This window comes from Sorex fumeus, unplaced genomic scaffold (assembly GCF_029834395.1).
Source record: "Sorex fumeus unplaced genomic scaffold, SorFum_2.1 ptg000018l, whole genome shotgun sequence".
In the NCBI taxonomy this organism is placed as follows: Eukaryota; Metazoa; Chordata; class Mammalia; order Eulipotyphla; family Soricidae; genus Sorex; species Sorex fumeus.
Window position 1 is genome coordinate 4,955,991 of NW_026606075.1, and position 19,618 is coordinate 4,975,608.

General features: G+C 48.1%; 1 protein-coding gene across 1 annotated transcript in view; it reads right to left on the reverse strand.

Annotated features, from left to right (window-relative positions):
* LNPEP (leucyl and cystinyl aminopeptidase) overlaps positions 1-2,688 on the reverse strand; it is a 92,515-nt gene extending 89,827 nt beyond the window's left edge. Inside the window, exon 1 of the mRNA XM_056112470.1 lies at positions 2,492-2,688. Coding sequence (XP_055968445.1) covers positions 2,492-2,510 — 19 coding nt within the window. The 5' untranslated portion in view covers positions 2,511-2,688. The remainder of the gene's footprint in view (positions 1-2,491) is intronic.
* Positions 2,689-19,618: the final 16,930 nt, after the last annotated feature.

Here is a 19,618-nt window from a genome sequence, read left to right on the forward strand (position 1 = left end):
TTTTCTTTTTTTGGCTTCTGGCAACACACAAATCACTATTTTCTAACAGTTTCCCCTCGACCTGCCTCGCAGGAGATGACAGTGCCAATTATGCATGCTGGGTCCACACATCTCTTGCCAGGAAACAGTCCCCACGACCCAGAACCACACTGACATCCGGTCTGGAGAGTAAGAGCAGTCAGCAGAGACTCCTAAGGGCAAGACCAAAAATATCTGTGGAGCCAAATGGAAACCCTGGCACCAGGATCCTTGCAGCGATGCCTGTCCTGGGTCTGTGTGTCGGAAACGGCTCACGCACATAGTTACCTGGTACACTGAAATAGAGTTTTCAGCCAAAGCACCTCTCACCACAGGATAAAGAGCAGAGCACAGGAAAAGGAGCCATACCAGAAGCAAGTTTTTTAGGTTTTGTCTTTTTTGGGGGGAGAAGGGGGGCTCTGCAGGTTATGGGGCACACCCGTAGGTGCTCAGGGCTTACTCCTGGCTCTATGATCAGGGATCACTCCTGCTGGGCTTCGGGGACCATATGTGGTGCTGGGCACTGAAGCTGGGTCTGCCTGCACAAGGAGAATGCCTTATCCCTGTGCTATCTCCCCACCCCTATCAGCAAGTTGTGACAGGAAACAGGCAGAGGAAGGGAAGCCTTGGTGAATTTCATGGGCATTGAAACTATCTGACAGAACAAAAACTAAATCCCAGCATCCCTTACAAATTAATAGGTAAGTCAGAGAGAGTGACACGACTGACAAAATAATTCCAATTGCAAAGCCTAGTGTCCTGGATTGCTAAAATTGTTTTTACTAAACTCTCACGCCTCTCTCCATCTACATGGATATATAAGAAACTTTGCGTGAAAAAGATTTTACTAAAAGAGGATGAATGTGGAGCTTGAGAGACGGGGCCAGGGGTAAAACATTGGCCCTGTACGTGTGAACCTGGTGAGATTCTGGGCAACTTATAGGGTCCCTCCTCCCCCACGCGCCACTAGGAGTGACCCCTGAGCACAGAGCTTAAAGACCTGAGCACTGGGTGAGGCCCAAGAGAGAATGCATCGCTAAAGTCAATACCACACTCGACTGATCCTGCAATCATCAATGTGCACGGATGATGGCTCACACTGGCAGAATACAATGGGAGAAATAGGCTACGGATCCTTGTACGCCCAAGGAGTCACCGTAAGGATTCACACTCTACACTGCAGCAGGTTGGATGTGAAGACATTGGGTATCACTGCACAGCCCCTCTTCAAGCTGTGAGCCGGAAGGCCAATTCTTGAACAGAAGAAAAGCACCTGAAGCCGTGGGGGCTGACTTCCTGCTGCCTTTCCAACCTTTTACTTTCTATTCTCTTAGGAGGGGAGAAGCAAAGGGTCTGAGCAGGATAGAACCCTGGCAAAGGGTTGGCGCATCAGATATTCCAGAGCAGACCCACTAGGCCTGGGGAGAGGAAAGGGATGGAACCAAGTCTACCTGGAGAGTGAAGATCCCCGCTTCTCTCTGAACTTGGCCTGGCGCCTCCCCATCTCCTCCCCAATTAAGGCACATAGCGGTGGGAAGGTCCTTCTCAGGACCTTAGGGTGGCCTGAATCCTGTGGCTGCCGGCTCTCGAACTAGCGGTGTCTGGTCAGGGACAGGCCTGGCTGAGAGCTTGGCAAACAGGAGCGCCCAAGAAGACCCCAGAAACCGCCTCGGGTCGCTCAAAGCACAGTTTCCTTATGATTCATCTGGAGTGTGCGCGGGGAGCGGGACGCGGGACACCTGGCGGGGTGGGGGGCACTGGGCTGGCTCCTGGCTCGGTGCTCCGGGTCACGACCCCTGGGGGTGCAAGGCGCGCGCCCTGCCCGCTGCACTGCCCCTCTGGCCCCGACTCTACACCAGACGGCCTTTCCGGTGTCCGAGTGTCCCCATCTGCTCGGCGACCAGGCCACGCCGTCCCTGCGCCCGGGACGCCCGAACGCGCGCAGCGCGCGGTGAGTCGAGGACGCACCAGACGCGGGTCGGGGACGCGGGCGGGAGCCAGCGGGGGGCTCGCGTGGGGGGACCCCGGGGTGCGCGTCTCGCCTCGGGACCGCGGGCCGGGGCGCACGTCGCCCTCGCCGGGGCGGCGGGGGGCCACCCCGGGGCCCGGCGTCCCCCGGGAACGTCGCGCTCAGGCCGGGGCGCGCGCCGAGGGGACCCCCGAGCCCGCACTCGGCGCGGCGGCCGTCCGGGGGGGCGTCCCCGGGCTCGGCCGGCGGAGACGCTGCAGCGGGCACCCCCGGGCACGTCCCCCGCGGCTCCGGGGCGCCGCCGATCGCCCCCCGGCTGCGGGCAGCGCGACCCCCGGCCGGGGCGCGCGCGGCGCCCAACTTTGCGCACGCCCCTCGGCGGCGGCGCGCGGGCGCCCGAACTTCGCCGCCCGGCCGGGGGTCGCGACTGCCGGCGCCCCCCACCCCCCGGGCCCGGGTGGGCGCGGAGGCGGCCTCCCGCCCGGCCCCCGGCCGCCCACTCACCGTGCGCGAAGGGCTCCATGGCGCGCCCGCCGCGGCGGCTCCAGGCCCGAGCGGCGCCGGGGCTCCCGACTCCGGCCGAGGAAGGGGCCCGGCCGACTGAGCATGCCCGGGGCGGGCGCCCAGCCCCGCCGGGGAGGCGGCGCGGGGGGCGGCGCCGCTCCGGGTCTTCGCGGCGGCCGGAGGAAGCGCGGGGCCGGCCCCGGGCCCACCCTCGCCGCCGCCTCGGGACTGGCTCCGCGGCCTGTCCGTCAGCGCGCGGGGCGGGCCGGTGGGCGTGGCCCAGCCGTCCCGGCCCCGCCCCTCGCGGAGGCCCCGCCCCTCGCGGAGGCCCCGGGCTCCGGCGCTCCGAGGCCCGGGCCGGGCACCGGCTCATGCAGGGCGCGGGGCGGCGGGGTCCGAGCGAGCTGCGAGCGCCCAGCGGCGCCGGGCCCGGGGCTCCGGGGGCCGCTCAGCGTCGTGGCCGGGGCGCGGCCGGGCCCGAGACCGGCAGTCGGCGACAGCGGCGCGGGAGCCGCGGGGACGGAGCGGCGGCGCCCGCGGAGCCCCAGGTCCGGGCGGCCGGGGATGCGGCCGGAGCCCGCGGGGCCAGGAGGACGCCCGGGCCGCCGAGCGGGGCTCCCCGCCGGGCTCGGGGGTCCCGGCGGCGCCCGGAGGCCGCGGGAGGGCGGGGTCCCCGCGGCGGGCCCGGGGTCCGGCCTTCGGGGCGTGGCCAGGCTCCTCGGCGCGTCCGGAATCCCGGCGCTGGAGCGCGCGCAGCCGCACGGAGCGGAGTGCGGGCGCAGTCCAGCTCGGCCTCGGGTGGGCTCCGAGCTCCCGGGGCTGCTGCAGGGGCCGGGGCCCGCGGCGGGGCTGCTGGAGCTGGGCCGCAGTCAGGGCGCCCCCCTTAGCAGCCAGCCCAGGCCCGAGCGCTCTCGGGCTCCTGCCCCCCGCCCCCACCCCCCGCCCCATTGTTTGTTTGCGGGGTCCGGGGCTGGCCGCCCCCTGGCAGCTTTGTGATGGAACAACCCCGCGGAGAGGCCCCCTGCCCCGTGCTCTCCGCCCCGCGCCTGGGGGGCTGCACAGCCGGGGGGCCGCGCGGCCAAGCGCCCGGGTCCCAGATGCGGTTCCCGAGAGGTCACAGCGCGGGGCGGTGCGGGGCGGGCTGCAGTGGTCACCCCACTCCCCACCTGCTTTGTCCAAACGCCAGCACTTGGTGCCTTTCGCGGGATCCTCGTCGCAGACACCCTCTCCCTGCGTCCCCGCGGGTGGACGCCGCTGCGCCTCTGCCCGCTGCGTCCCACACACATGCCACCCCCGCAGAGCCCTGCCCGGAGCAGGTGGCCAGAAGCGGACGCCGGCTCTGCTGTGCGCACTGGGCAGCGCTCGCCCTGGGCGTGGCGCGGACCGCTCTCCCCATCCGTCTCGGAGCCAGCTCCCTGCAGCAGGGCACCCCTGGAAGGTCGCACCCCCCCACCCCCACCCCTCCGGGGCTGACCCGGATCCGCGATGCCTGACTGCGGATTGTTACATAGTTGCGTGGATGTGGTGTTTGTAACTCTCGCCGCTGCGAGGTTGCAATCTTGCAATCTCTCCTGGGGAGCATCTCAGTACTGGGTGGCTTTTTGTGTGATCCGCATCAAAGGTGTCTGCATCAAAGGTCTCCAAGTTGCTCTCTTGCCCCCACTGAGTTAAAGATCAGATCCCTCGGGCGGCTCCAGGGGAACTTCAGAACCAAGAGGCAGGAAGCCAGGGGGTGAGTCTGGGTTCGGTATTATTATACAATATAGTGAGGACTGGACTCTGTTAGAGCAACCCACGCCTCGAACCAACAGCTTGAATAAGCAGCTCCCTCTGCATTTCGGGTCACAGCGTGATGCTCCCCAGTTATTTTTGCACGCTCAGTATACTTAGACTTGGAGATATTTAAAGCTCAATAGCTCGTTAAATCCCCTCACCTGTAAGCGAGAGTCTATCAGGAGCTCTGAAGTGCGAAACACGTTACCTTTTCGTTTATAAACTTCAGTTCAGTAAAAACTTGGGGCAAAAATGTTTCCCCATTGCCTTAGCAAAGTAGGTGGGTCATTGTGGGGTTTTTTTTGGGGGGGGTGGGGTTTGGGTTTTGGGTTTTTTGTTTTTTGATATTTTGGGCCACACCCAGCGAAACTCAAGGATTACTCCTGGCTCTGCACTCACGGTTCAGAACACCATATTGGGTGCCAGGATTAAACCCAGTTGGGTCCCTTGCAAGGAAAGCACTCTGCTCCCTGTACTATTATTGCTCTGACCCAAGTGTCTATAACAGAGACACAAACAGCTTCTTGTTTTTGCGAACCGCTTGCCTTCCATCCATTCCGACAGAAATACTCACAACACACAGACACACATAGAGACATCCATAATGCATAGACACGCATACACACATACACACACATGCCATTAGGATTCATTTACAGACTGCAGTTTTGTTTTGAAATAACAGTAAACAACTAAATGTTTCAGAATCTTACCTACCTTCAAATAACAGTTTGTTTTGGTTCTTGTTTTGTTTACGTTTTACATTTCACAAAGCCTTTTGGAGGGAACATAATTTCCCAAATTTACTAACAGCCCCCACCATGTTACTATCTTTGACCCCTTCCATCCTCCTACAAAGGAATTCTTTCTTACATCGTGGCGATAAACTTTAGATTCTTGTTATTATTAAGCTACTGTTTATCAGGGGAGATGCTGTGGCACGACTACACTCACCTGTTCTTTTCAGAATCCTTTCTACTACTGAATGATCAGGGAGCAAGTCGGAGTCGCAAATCATCATCTAGAAGATGCAAGCAGTCCTTTCCAAAGTACTCACAGCCTGCCCATGGATGAACGTAAGAATGTTCCCTTCCCTCTGCTGTAGGGGCACCCAGTTGGCCATGGTGTTTTCTAAAGTCGAGTCTCAGCTGCAGAACATGGGCAGCACTTGGCACTGATGTGGGCTGGCTCAGGTGGTCAGACTCTCGACTCTCAGCTGCATTCTACCCCTGAGCCATATCCCTGGGGCCAGGACTTTTTGTGTCATTAGAGTAAAGCTCTGGGTCTGCATAGATCAACTCGCCCAAGCTCCAACTGAACAGTTGAGGCAACTGAATATAAGGCAGTAGGAATCTCTCAGGAGTCCAGTAGCTGGTGCGGACTACACCCCACATGCCCCACCCCAGGGTTTCTGCTGCTTCTCTGTTCCCATGGGGAAGTCAGGGCAATGATAGAAATTCATGACAGGGATATGGAATAAAGCTAATAACTCCAGACTGCTAGGTAGCTATTTCTACTCATTATTTAACTGATATTCCTATTCAATACTTTATATCGGATCCAAATTCAACATTAAACATCTAATCAGCAATAGTCCACTAAATAATAAACTAAATAGAAAATTAATACATTTGAAAATGCTTGTTCAGCACTCTTGAATAGGTGGAGGATGCTACTTGCTTTCAGGCCCACGGGGCTAGGTAGTACAGTGGGTAAGGTACTTGCCTTGCAGGCAGCCAACACAGGTTCAATCTCCAGTACCACATATCATTCCCCTAAGACAAGTAAGGAGCAATCCTTGAGTGCAGAATCAAGAGTAAGTCCAGAGCTGGGTGCAATCACCCCCTTACTCCCCAAATGATAACTGGCTTTCCAGATAATTCCAATACTTCTAGCATCCCAAGTACATCTGAAGTCAGTATCCTATTACTCGTGTAAGCTATTCACAACACACATACTCAGCATCATTTCATTGAGTGATGTTTGAATTTATGGGAAGGAAATGTTTGAAGCTTGCAGAAGTAAAATCATCCAACAGCATTCTTGTAGAAATTAGATATTAGAAAAAAAAAGATTCTGCCACATAATGGGAAACATCGTTGGGAAGGAACCATCACAGGGCAGTTCAGATGTTTGGTACTACAAAAACCAAAGCTCTGAGTCATACCAAGTGAGTTCTCAGAGAAGGTAAGGTAAAGGTAAAGGCCCTCCCATTGATCGTCGATTTGCTCGAGCGGGCCCAGTAACGTCTCCATTGGAGACTTTGTTGTTACTGTGTTTGGCATATCGAATACTCTCGGTAGCTTGCCGGGCTCTCAGAGAAGGTACTGTCCCAATAATAGTTCCTCAGCAATTATCCCCCCCCCCAAAAAAAGAAAAAAAGAAACCGTACTTTTCACTGTTCATTCTGAGCAATTTCCTGGAAGACCAAGAACTCTGCGTCAAAAAGGCAAGTGTGGCCAGGGAGGAAGAAGGGAACTTTTCTCAGTGTATCTTTCTTAAGAACAATTAAACTGCACAGAAAATTCCCATGAGAATTCTCCTTAGCTCTCACTGCTTTAAACTGTGTTTTGTATGTTTCTAAATCAATCACTGGAAAGCAAAACAGTATTGGTGTGATTGGTCCCATAGACAAAGCTGACTTTAGGGTCCCCTCACTTATTTCAAAGGAGGTAGTAGAGTATAGATGAACAAAATCACTTTCTTATTCAGAAGGGATAAGGGGGTTAAGCAAACCTAGGCAACCCTGAACGTCCATTAAAGCTAATAATAAACAGAGATATTTTAATAACTTTTTAATACTTTTTTAAAACCTGAGACACTTGTTCAAGAAAGGTAAAGAACAGAGCTAAATATAATTAAATATAATTTGCTTATACACTTTATAAATACAAATAGGATTACAAACCATGAAATAGACTGTTTCTTGAATTTTGAACTAAAATAATTGCTGATATGGAAAAATCAATCTAAAGCCTTTGCATTTGTTAACTAGGCGTGCTGTGAAATACCACTGTTAATCTGAGCAACTTAAACAACTTAAACAGCAGACTAGTGAGAATGGCACGTATCAAAAAGTCTGGAAACTCTGGAAACAGTCAGTGTTAAGAGGGGTGTGATAAGCAAGGAACCTTCTTTCACTGTTGGTGGGAATGTCACCTGGTTCAATCCATATGGAAGGCAAAGTTAAGACCTCTCAGGAGCTGTAAGAATATAACCCATACAACCTAGTAATATTATTTCTTGCATTTGGTCCCCAAACACAAAAATATTAACTCGAAAGGATATTGCACACCCATATTCATTGTGCTGCTTATTCCAATAGCCAAGCTACAGAAATAGTCAGAATATCTAATTACAAATGAATGGATCAAAAGTTGTAATATCGATGGAATATTACTTGGCCATAAGTAGTTTGTTGTTACATGGCAGAACTTGGAGAATATCATGCTGAATGAAGTTAGTCAGAGGGAGAGAGATGAACAAAGAATGGTCTCTTGTATGTGTGGAATATAAAGAAACATAATGGTGGAATAACGAATACCCAGAGACAGTGGAAATAAACAACATGAGAACTGGCATTTAGTAGGAAACATACAACTTGGGTCTGGGGAGAGGACAGGAAGGGGGCAAGGTCTCAGGTGGACAGAAGCATTCAACCTAGAGAAGGAGGCCCTATTAGCAACTACTGTAAACCACATTATGTGTGTGTGTGTGTGTGTGTGTGTGTGTGTGTGTGTATCACTGTCATCCCGTTATTCATTGATTTGCTCAAGCGGGCACCAGTAATTCTGCATTCATCCTAGCCCTGAGATTTTAGCAGCCTCTCCTTACTCGTCCTTCCCAACGGTGCCACATTGGGGGCTCTTTCAGGGTCAGGGGAATGAGCCATCATTGTTACTGTTTTTGGCATATTAAATATGCCATGGGAGCTTGCCAGGCTCTGCTGTGCATATATATATTAACATATGCCTCAGAGACCTGGACCCTACGAAAACAGGATGAGAACACTATTCGGGTCTCTCAAAGAGGAATCGAAAGAACTATGCTTGGAAAATCACGATTCACTCAAATGAGAGATAGAATCCGGAGTTCTGATCTTCGTCAACGCTCAAGAATCAGGGACGCTGTCTCATTTGCCAAGACATCAAAAATCAGATGGGCTGGACACGTAATGAGGTTTACAGACAACCGCTGGACTAGAGCCATTACTGATTGGATTCCACGGGACATCAAACGATCACGTGGACGCCCACCTATAAGATGGTCAGACTTCTTCGTCAAGACCCTAAATGATCGATTTGAGGCTCTGCATGTTCCTGGAACGAACAGATACCATTGGGCTACGCTAGCACGCAACCGGGATGAATGGAGACGTTACTGGCACCCGCTCGAATAAATCGATGAATAACGGGGATTAAGTGATTAAGTGATATACACACATATATATATTTCAAAAAGCAGGAAGCAAATGAGGGGGAGAGGGGCTTGGTGGAAGGAAGTTGACACTTATAAAGAAATTGGTGTTGAAAAATAGTCTGCCCGAAGCCCAATAGTAAGTAACTGTAATTTCATGGTGACTAAATTGAAAAAAAAAGAGTTTTAAGCATATCACATAAGCTGTGGTTTCAGTACACATATACATATATCATAATGGAAATACAATGCAATCTTATAGCTAAAAAGTAAAAATATACCAACACAAAAAAGTTATCATGTAAATACATAATGGAATATTATGCAGCTATCAGAAAGGATGAAATCATTCGTTCATTAATGGTTGAAACTAGAGGGTGTCACCCTGAGTGAAGTCAGTCAGAATCAAAGGGACGGGTGCGGAATAATCTCTCATGTGAGATATAAAGGCACATAGGAAGGAGCAACAAATGGGCCAAAGATAGGAGCAAAACTGAAGTCTTGGTCCACAAAACTGATCTGGGGGTGGGAGGGTGTTGAATAGGTGGGGCTTTGTGGACTTTGGTGAGGAGAGTTGATACTCTGGTGACTGGGGTGTGTTGGAACAATGTATGGATAAAACCATCATTAACAGTGTTATAAATCATAACGCCTCAGCAAAGATGATAAATAATCACACACACACACACACACACACACACACACACACACACACACACACCAGAGATTGGTTGTCTTGTGTTGCACTCTAGAAGTATCCAGAGTGAAGCCATCAGCCAACCTATGGCCATCCACATTAGGGGAGATGTGTTGCAGGCCCTCTCCCACTTCTACTGTCTCTTGGTGTGTGACAATATCGATTCCATCTTCAGTTGTCTCCTCCCTTCAGTTACTCCTTTACAAAGGAGCCATACTGGATCAAGGCTCACAGCCTTAACCAGGTAAATCTGCAATTATCCTAGTTCCAAATAACGTCCATTCTGAAGTACCAAAGGTAACAAATTCAATGTGAGTCTGCACCAGGGAGGGGAAACAATTTAACTTGTTAAGGCTTCTTGAAGCCCAAATAAGGTTAACTTTAACAAGGCCAGAAGGAGTTGAATTGCATTAATTGCATTAGTTGAATGATTGCATTAAGAGGTTAAAAAGACAAGTCAGGAAACTGGAAAAAAGACAATTCACACTTCACAAAGAAAGCATATCTATAATATATAAAGAACTTATCATTTAGCAAGGAAATACAACTAGTCCAATGAAAAATGGACACAGTATCTGAAGATATATTTCTATCAATTAACATAGGGAACACAATCACAATCACGATCACAGCCATCCTGTTATTCGTCGATTGCCTGGAGCAGGCCCCAGTAACGTCTCCTTCATCTAGCCCTGAAACTTTTTTAAAAAGTGCCATATTCAAGGCTCTTTCAGGGTTAGGAGAATGAGACCCTTCATTGTTACTGGTATTTGGCATGTTGGGTACGCCACGGGGAGTTTGCCAGACTCTGCCGTGTGGGCAGGTTACATTCGGAAGCCTGCCAGTTGGTTCTAAGTAGGAATGAGATGATAAGATGATAAGCTTCCAGGAGCTGGGTTTTATAGGGAACACATTCAATAATAATCAGCCATGTGGAAAGTAACCATGAGATTTCACTTGGTAAGTAAAGTAAAGTAAAAGTAAAGGCCCTCCCGTTGATCATCGATTTGCTCGAGCGTGCCCAGTAACGTCTCCATTGGAGACTTTGTTGTTACTGTGTCTGGCATATCGAATATGTCACGGGGAGCTTGCCAGGGTCTGCCGTGCGGGCGAGATACTCTCGGTAGCTTGCCAGGCTCTCCGAGAGGGGCGGAGGAATCGAACTCGGGTCGGCCGTGTTGGCTGCGTGCAAGGCAAACGCCCTACCGCTGTGCTATCGCCACTTGGTAGTATGGCTGAGCATAGAAAGAAGAGCTAGATCTAAAGAGGTACATAATAATCAATAATGGAAAAGTTACGGGGAAATAAGATCTTCATACAATGCTGGTGGGAACAGAAAATGAGGCTTCTGTACTGGAAATCAGTTTGCTGCTGTTCTGAAAGTTTAGACAGAATTAGTAGATGACCCAGCAAATTCAGCCCAAGTTGCATACACAAACATAAAAAAAAAAATTCTATCCATACAAAAACTTGAACATGTTCACAGCTGCATAGCTTATAAGGGTCAAAAAGTCAGAACACAGAGTGCAATCAAAGAAGCCAGTTATAAAAGATCAAACATCGTGCCATCCAGGTGCACGAAACATCCAACCCAGGCAAGTCTACAGAGACAAAAGCAGGCTAGTGTTGCCCACAGCAGGGGATTGGAAAGTGCCCGCACAGAGACACATCGCTGTCAGGGATAAAAACGTTCTGAGATTCACAGGTCTGAATATAAGTAGCCTGAGTCTCTGCTGGGCAGAACACTAACCTCACTGGACTACATGTTCCCTTCTGAAAACTAAGAAAAGAACCTCCTCCCTTAGTGCTCTTGTGAGGATAGGATGAATTTACCTCTCAAAGGCACTTGGAGCAGAGATGGCACAAATGGTGTATTTGCTATTCCTATGAAAAGTGAATTGTGAACTGAATAACAAGCTGATAGCAAGCAAAACAATTGCAAGGTATAAAAAAGAAAAGAAGAGAAAAGAAAAGAAAAGAAAAGAAAAGAAAAAGAAAAGAAAAGAAAAGAAAAAAGCAGAATACTGATGTGCTACAACCCTACAATTTAAGATAATGGAATTCTGCAGGACCCAGACTCAGACAGTTGAGCTGGTTCTTGGTTGTGCCCGGGAGGCCTCCTGGGCTGCGGGTGGCAGGATACAGGCCTTGCTCCAGCCATAGAAGCAATCTGGATCTTGTCCTGTGGAGTCGGAGACACAGTGGCTAATTTTAGAAATGATCTCTCCAAGGCGTTCGGTTTTGTATTGACTTTGTCTTTCTAGGGAGATGTTTAGATTCCCAATGATTCTAATTCCGTTTTCATTTTCCTGGACTTCTTACAGCCACGCTGCAATAGAGACTGTCTCCAGCCTCCTCCCTCAGCTGGGAGTTTCAGACTTCGTTTCTGCACCTGAGAAGGGCCTGCAAGGCTGCCCACAGGGATGCACTCGACTCTGCTTCTTGGACTGACTCAGAGGCTTCGCCCCTGTCTGACCAAACAGGCTGTGGCTGAATCAGCCACATGACCTAGTGTGCTGGGCACCAAGGAGACCTGAAATAAGACCCAAAAAGTGCCTTACTGCTGCTTACAAGAGTTTGGGTCTATCAGGAAAAGCACCAGGATTTCTACAGGATGCAGAAAATGTCGCATAGACTAAACACTTACTTGCTGGCAGTATGGCCTAAGGCAGAATCACCAAGCAAGTTTGTCTCTGAGTCCTCCTCATTCCGTTTCTCTGTTCTTTTCCTCCTTCTCAGACTCCTTCACAAAGTGAGCAGATACTTAGCAAACACCTTCTGTACCCAGCACCCTTGACCAGTGATGCCAGTTTCCTTTCGGACCTTCCCAGCAAACAGTCACTGTCACTGTCACTGTCTTCCCGTTGTTCATTGATTTGCTCGAGCGAGCCCAGTAACATCGTGAGACTTGTTACTGTGTTTGGCATATCGAATACGTCACGGGTAGCTTGCCAGGCATTGCCGTGCGGACGAATACTCTCGGTAGCTTGCCGGGCTCTCCGGGAGGGGCAGAGGAATCAAACTTGGGTGGGCCATATTGACTGTATGCAAGGCAAACGCCCTACCCGCTGTGCTATCACTCCAGTGCCCTCATCCCTGAACTCTCCACAATCTTCTTTCTGACTTTCAGGGCTTCCCTCTTTCCTTTGGGGCTTTTTTTTTTCTTTTTTGGAGGGGCAGGGACATAACTGTCAGTCTAACTCAAGACTTGTTCCTGACTGTGCTCAAAGATGACTCCTGCTGGAGCCAGTTCCTCCACCAGGATTCCTAAGCATTGGCTATACTTTTTTCTTTTTTTGAGGGGGGACCACCTGAGATGCTGGGATTAAACCCCGTCAGCACTGCCAGGCCAGTGCCATCTCTGCTGTACTGTTGCTCTGGCCCTAAGAGCATTCTTTCTCTTTTTTTTTTTTTTTAGACTCAGCTAGCTGTAGAGAAACACATATTAATAACAAAAAGGGTATCAAAAACATGAGACATTGTTACAATGAAATGTTTTCACCAATTATCAGGCCAAAAGAGTACATCTGCAATGGTGGTGTTATAAATGAAAATACAAAGGAAAACAGGTTTTTGAAGAGAAGAAGCCAGCTGTGAGGGTTCCTTCTCCCACCAGCTATGCTGACTGGACCCATGAGGCCCACACTGCCTGGCTATCTTCCTAGGTTCTCAGTGAGACTGAGGTGAAGCTGTCAAGTTTCCCTGGGCCTTAAAATCCAAACAGTCAAGCTTCCCAGAGAAGCAGTTACTCGAAACTAGAACACTGTGCTTTTCTTACCTGAGAAAGAACAACCCAAGAATGTGCCTTTTAAGCCAGTTCCTCCACCAGGATTCCTAAGCATTGGCTATACTTTTTTCTTTTTTTTTTCTTTTTTGGATTTTTGAGTCACACTGGCGATGCATAGGGGTTCCTCCTGGCTCTGCACTCAGGAATTACTCCTGGCAGTGCTCATGGGACCATATGGGATGCTGGCAATCGAACCCGGGCTGATCGCGTGCAAGGCAAACACCCTACCCGCTGTGCTATCACTCCAGCCTGCATCGGCTATGCTTGAGGTACAATGTAGTGTGAGCACACACAGCTAGAGACCCTTAAGTTTTAGACAAAAGCACATTTGTAAAGTCACACGATCCTGTCCAGTAGCAGAGAGAAATGAATTAATCTCTATAGTCATGTAGCTCAAGGAGTCACTGAGAGAAAGCATTTTATTTCTCCTTTCCTTTCCTCTTGAGGCTGAGGTGATGGGGCTGGACACACACTGTTTACTCTCACACTCAGCCTTGGGGCTGGACACACACTCTATACTCTCACACTCAGCCTTGGTGCTCACTGGGGAGCTTCTCATCGCTGGCATGGGGTTGGGTGACACCAGCTACTGGGGCAGCAGAAATGGCTTACAAGGCCTCTGTGCTAGCACTAAGCCACCTGCTGGCCCCTACAGCAGCCATTTTAAATGATGACAGCACTTTGGACTGGAGCAATGGTACAATCAGTAGAGAGAGTGCTTGTCTTGCACGTGACCAATCTGGGTTCAATCCCCAGCCTCCCACATGGTCCCCTAAGCCCACCAACAGTGATCCTTGAGCTTGAAGCCAAGAGTAAGCCCTGAGTATTGCTGAGTGTAACCCCCGAACAAAAACAAATAAATAAAGGATTTGTAATATTTGAATAACGTCTGTCACTACCATTCGTATTTTAGACTATTTCATGATTCCAGTTGAAGCAATAAGTTTACAACATGATTCATGTCTGATCTTGATAGACACAGTTACGGGCACTTGTACCCATATTGTACCACTTGTATATAAATTTCATATTGTACCACTTGTATGTAAATTTCATGACTTCATCTTTTCTAAGAGCTACATAGTACTCCATTGTGTAGATGTACCAAAGTTTCTTTAACCATCATCTGTTCTTGGGCACTCAGGTTTCTTCCAGTTTCTGGCTATTGTAAAGAGTGCTGCAATGAACAAACAAGTGCAGATGTCTCTTCGACTACACATTTTTGCCTCTCTGGGATATATTCCCAGGAGTGGTATCGCTGGGTCAAATGGGAGCTCAATTTCTAGTTTTTTGAGAAACGTCCATACTGTTTTCCAAAAGGGCTGAACTAGTCAGCATTCCCACCAACAGTGAAGGAGTGTCCCTTTCTCGCCACATCCGGGCCAGCAACAGTTGCTTTTGTTCTTTTGAATGTGGGCCAGTCTCTGAGGTGTGAGATGGTATCTCATTGTGGTTTTGATCTGCATCTCCCTGATGATTAATGATGTAGAGCATTTTCTCATGTGCTTTTTTGCCATTCAGATTTCTTCTTTGAGAAAGTTTCTGTTCATTTCATTGCCCCATTTTTTGATGGGGTTGGATGTTTTCTTCTTGTGGAGTTCAACCAGTATTTTGTATATCCTTGATATCAACCCCTTGTCAGATGTGTATTCGGCGAATATCCTTTCCCATTCTGTAGACTGTCTTTGTATTTTGGTCACTGTTTCTTTTGAGGTGCAGAAGCTTCTTAGTTTAAGATAGTCCCATTTATCTATCTCTGTTTTCACTTGCTCAGCCAGTGGCGTGGCATCTTTGAAAATACCATTTGCCAACTTTGTCTTCAATGTACCTTATGGTGTCTGGTCTGATGTTGAGGTCTTTAATCCATTTTGATCTTACTTTTGTACATGGTGTTAGGCAGAGTTCTGAGCCCATTTTTTTGCATGTAGCCGTCCAGTGATGCCAGCACAATTTGTTAAAGAGGCTTTCCTTACTCCACTTCACATTACTTGCACCTTTATCAAAGATTAGATGATCATATGATTGAGGGGAGATGTCAGTGTATTCAACCCTGTTCCATTGGTCTGCAGTTCTGCCTTTGTTCCAGTACCATGCTGTTTTAATTATTACTGCTTTGTAGTACAGTTTGAAGTTAGGGAGGTTGATTCCTCCCATTTTCTTTTTCCCAAGAATTGCTTTAGCTATTCGCTGGGGCTTATTGTTCCATATAAATTTCAGGAGTGTTTGCTCCATTTCTTTGAAGAATGTCATGGGTATCCTTATAGGGATTGCATTGAATTTATACAATGCTTTCAGTAGTATTGCCATTTGACAATGTTAAGTCTCCGGACCCATGAGCAGGGGATATCTTTCCATTTCCTCATGTCCTCTTTTATTTCCTGAAGTAGCGTTTTGTAGTTTTCTTTGTACAGGTCCTTTACTTCCTTAGTTAAGCTGATTCCTAGGTACTTGATTTTCTGGGGCACAATTGTGAACGGGATTGTTTTTTTCATGTTGCTTTCTTCTCTCTCACTGTTTGCGTATAGGAAAGCCATGGACTTTTGGGTATTGATTTTATAGCCTGCAACTTTACTATACGAGTCTATTGTTTCTAGGAGTTTTTTGGTGGAGGTTATTGGGTTCTCTAAGTATAGTATCATATCATCTGCGAATAGTGAGAGCTTGATTTCTTCCTTTCCTACCTGAATGCCCTTACTATCTTTTTCTTGCCTAATCGCTATTGCAAGTACTTCTAGTACTATATTGAACAGCAGTGGAGAGAGTGGGCATCCCTGTCTCGTCCCTGATCTTAGAGGGAAGGCTCTCAGTTTTTCCCCATTGAGGATGATGCTTGCTGTAGGCTTGTGGTAGATGGCTTTAATTATGTTGAGGAAGGTCCCCTCTATACCCATTTTGGCTAGGGTTTTCATCATAAAAGGGTGCTGGATCTTGTCAAATGCTTTCTCTGCATCTATTGATATGATCATATGCTTTTTATCTTTTCTTTTGTTGATATGATGGATTATGTTGATTGATTTCCGAATGTTAAACCATCCTTACATCCCTGGGATGAATCCTACTTGGTCATGGTGTATGATCTTTTTGATGAGTAGTTGGATTCTATTTGCTAGCAGTTTGTTGAGGATCTTTGCATCTGTGTTCATCAGGGATATCGGCCTGTAATTCTCTTTCTTTGTGGTATCTCTGTCTGCTTTTGGTATCAGTGTGATATTCGCTTCATAGAAACTATTCGGAAGTGTTTTTGATATTTTAATTTTGTGGAAAAGCTTAAAGAGGATTGGGAGTAAGTCTTCTTTAAAGATTTGTAAGATTTCACTAGTGAATCCATCTGGGCCAGGGCTTTTGTGCTTGGGGAGACTTTTTATTACCATTTCAATTTCCTTGGTGGTGATAGGTCTGTTCAGGTATTCCAGGTCTTCTGGGTTCAGCCTTGGGAGTCTGTAGGAGTCTAGGAATTTATCCATTTCCTCGAGGTTTTGATGTTCCGTGGCATAAAGCTTCTCAAAGTACTCCCTGAGGATCCTTTGAATTTCTGTAGTTTCTGTTGTTATGATCCCCTTTTCATTTCTGATTCGGTTTATTAGGGTTTTCTCTCTCCCTTTCTTTGTGAGTTTTGCTAGAGGCTTATCTATCTTGTTAATTTTCTCGAAGAACCAGCTCTTGGTTTCATTGATCTTTCGGATTGTTTTTTGGGTTTCCAACTCGTTAATCTCTGCTCTGAGTTTTATTATTTCCTTCCTCCTGTTCGGGTTGTGCTCCTTTTTTTGGTCCTTCTCCAAGCTCTTAAGCTGTGAGGTTAGGTTACTTATGTGTGCTCGTTCCTCCTTCCTGAGGAATGCTTGTAGAACTATAAACTTTCCTCTTAACACAGCTTTTGTTGTGTCCCATAAGTTTTGGTAACTCGTGTCCTCATTTTCATTCGTTTCTAGGACTCTTTTGATTTCCTCTTTGATTTCCTCTTTTTTTGAGTCACTCATTGTTTAATAGCGCACTGTTTAATTTCCAGGTGTTTGATTTAGTTTTCTGTTTTTGTGTGTGATTTACTTCTAATTTCAGCGCATTGTGGTCTGAGAAGATTGTTGATACAATCTCTATCTTCTTAATTTTATGGAGGCATGTTTTGTTGCTCAGCATGTGGTCTATCTTGGAGAATGTTCCATGTATGCTTGAGAAGAATGTGTATTCAGCCTTTTGAGGATGAAGTTCCTGTATATATCTACTAAGTCCCTTTCTTCCATTGTTTCCCTCAGATGAAGTACGTCCTTGCTAAGCTTGAGTCTGGTTGATCTATCAAGAGGTGACAAAGCGGTGTTGAAGTCTCCCACTAGTATTGTGTTGCTATTGATGTCTTTTTCCAAATCTATGAGTAGTTGTTTTAAGTACTTTGCTGGTCTCTCATTAGGTGCATATACATTTATTATTGCAAGTTCTTCCTGTTGTACAGATTCTTTGATCAATAAGAAATGGCCTTCACTGTCTCTTATGACCTTCTTCACTCTGAAATCGATGTGGTCTGATATTAAGATGGCTACCCCAGCTTTTTTATGGGAGCTGTTTGCCTGTAGGATTGTTTTCCAGCCTTTGACTCTGAGTCTGTGTTTGCTTTGACTATTGAGGTGTGTTTCTTGCAGGCAGCAGAATGTTGGGTTCACTTTTCTAATCCATCCTGCCACTCTGTGTCTTTTAATTGGTGCGTTTAGCCCATTGACATTGAGAGAGATTATTGTTATGGGATTTTGTCCCATTGTTCTGTTGAAATTAGGTGTATTTGAGGGGCCTGTCCTGTCTTAAAGTAGCCCATTTAGTTGTACTTGTAACCATGGTCTTGAGTCTATGAAGTTCCTGAGCTGTTGTTTGTCTGTGAAACTGTGTGTTGTTCCTTCTATTATGAATGAGAGTCTCGCTGGGTAAAGTATTTTTGGAGAGGCATTTATTTCATTGAGTTTTTTCACTATGTCCCACCACTGTTTTCGGGCCATGAGGGTTTCATCAGAAAAATCAGCTGTGAATTTTAAGGATGCTCCTTTGTAAGAGATTTCTTTCTTCGATCTTGCTGCTTTCAGAATTTTGTCTCTGTCTAAAGTTTTGGTCATTTTGATCAGGATGTGTCTTGGGGTATTTTTGTTCGGAATTCTTCTAGCTGGTACCCTTCGGGCCTCCTGAATGTGGTCACAAGTTTTCTTCAGCTCTGGAAACGTTGTAGCAATGATGTCTTTGACAGTTTCTTCTTCATTAAGGTTTTCTTCCTGTCCCTCTGGGACTCCAATAATTCTTATGTTACCCCTCTTGGCTTCATCGCGATCTTCTCTTGCCATCTGTTCCCGAACTGTGAGTCTCTTTTCCATTTTCTGCTCTTTTCGGGAGAGTCTCTGAACTTCATCTTCGAGCTCACTGATTCTGTTCTCAGCAGCTGTTACTCTGAGGCCTTCCACTGACTGAGTTTTTTAATTCGCCTACCGGGTTTTTCAGGTCCAACATTTCCGATTGCATTTTCCTCATTTCTGCCTTCAAATCCTCTTGTCTTTTATTGACATTGCTTTCCATAGTTTCTTTTAGTTCCCTAAGCATCCTAAGTAGCTCCCTTCTGAATTCCTTGTCAGAGAGGTTGTCTAACACTACAATACTGTTGGTGTCTTCTGGGCTAGCCTCTTCAATAAGAAAGTTTGGTGGGCTTTTGCGTTGCTTTACCATTGTGACCAGTGTGGTTTAGTCCTTCACGTTCACTGTTACTATTCTGGTTGAGTGAGGAGAGAGTTCCCGGATCCGTTCAGCTTTGTTGCCGCGAGATGGGATGTTGCCTCAGTTCCCGTCCTGCTCAGGTCAAGGGAGAAAACCGGCTATTCTCGGGGATCGAGCAAGCTGCGCATGCCCAGGGAGAGTCCCAAGCCGTGGTGGCAGGCTGTACTTGGTTGAATGAGGAGAGACTGCCAGGAGCCGTTCAGTTTTGTTGCCGAAAAATGGGCCTCGGTTCCCGTCTGGTGCAGATCATACTGTTCCCTCTTATGGTGGGAAAGAATTTTGGATAAGGTTGGTCGATGGTAGGCACTCTTGTACGTTTCTGAGTTTGACCTTCTTCTCAATCAGGCGTTATTCTTTGTTTTATAACCGACATTGAATGGAACTTTTTGAGGAGGTGCTATTTGGTACTGGGCTTATACAGATATTTTCAAACAGGTCTTTGTTGGAAATGGAGTAGGCGAGTGGCATGTTATTGGATTATAGTAGAAGAGGTGGGAAATATTTGGTTGGTATTAGGCGACAAGTTGTGGGATGAGAGCCCTGAGTGCATGATGTGAGTGATATAACTGCGGCCGCCCGCTGTGGGGAAGGCCACGCCCACTTTGGGAGGCCACGCCCCTCCTGGTGGTCACACCCCCAGCCCGTCCCAGGCCACTCCCACCCAGGATCCTGGAATGGAGGAAGGGTGGTGGACAGTCTCCCCACTGGGCAGGAG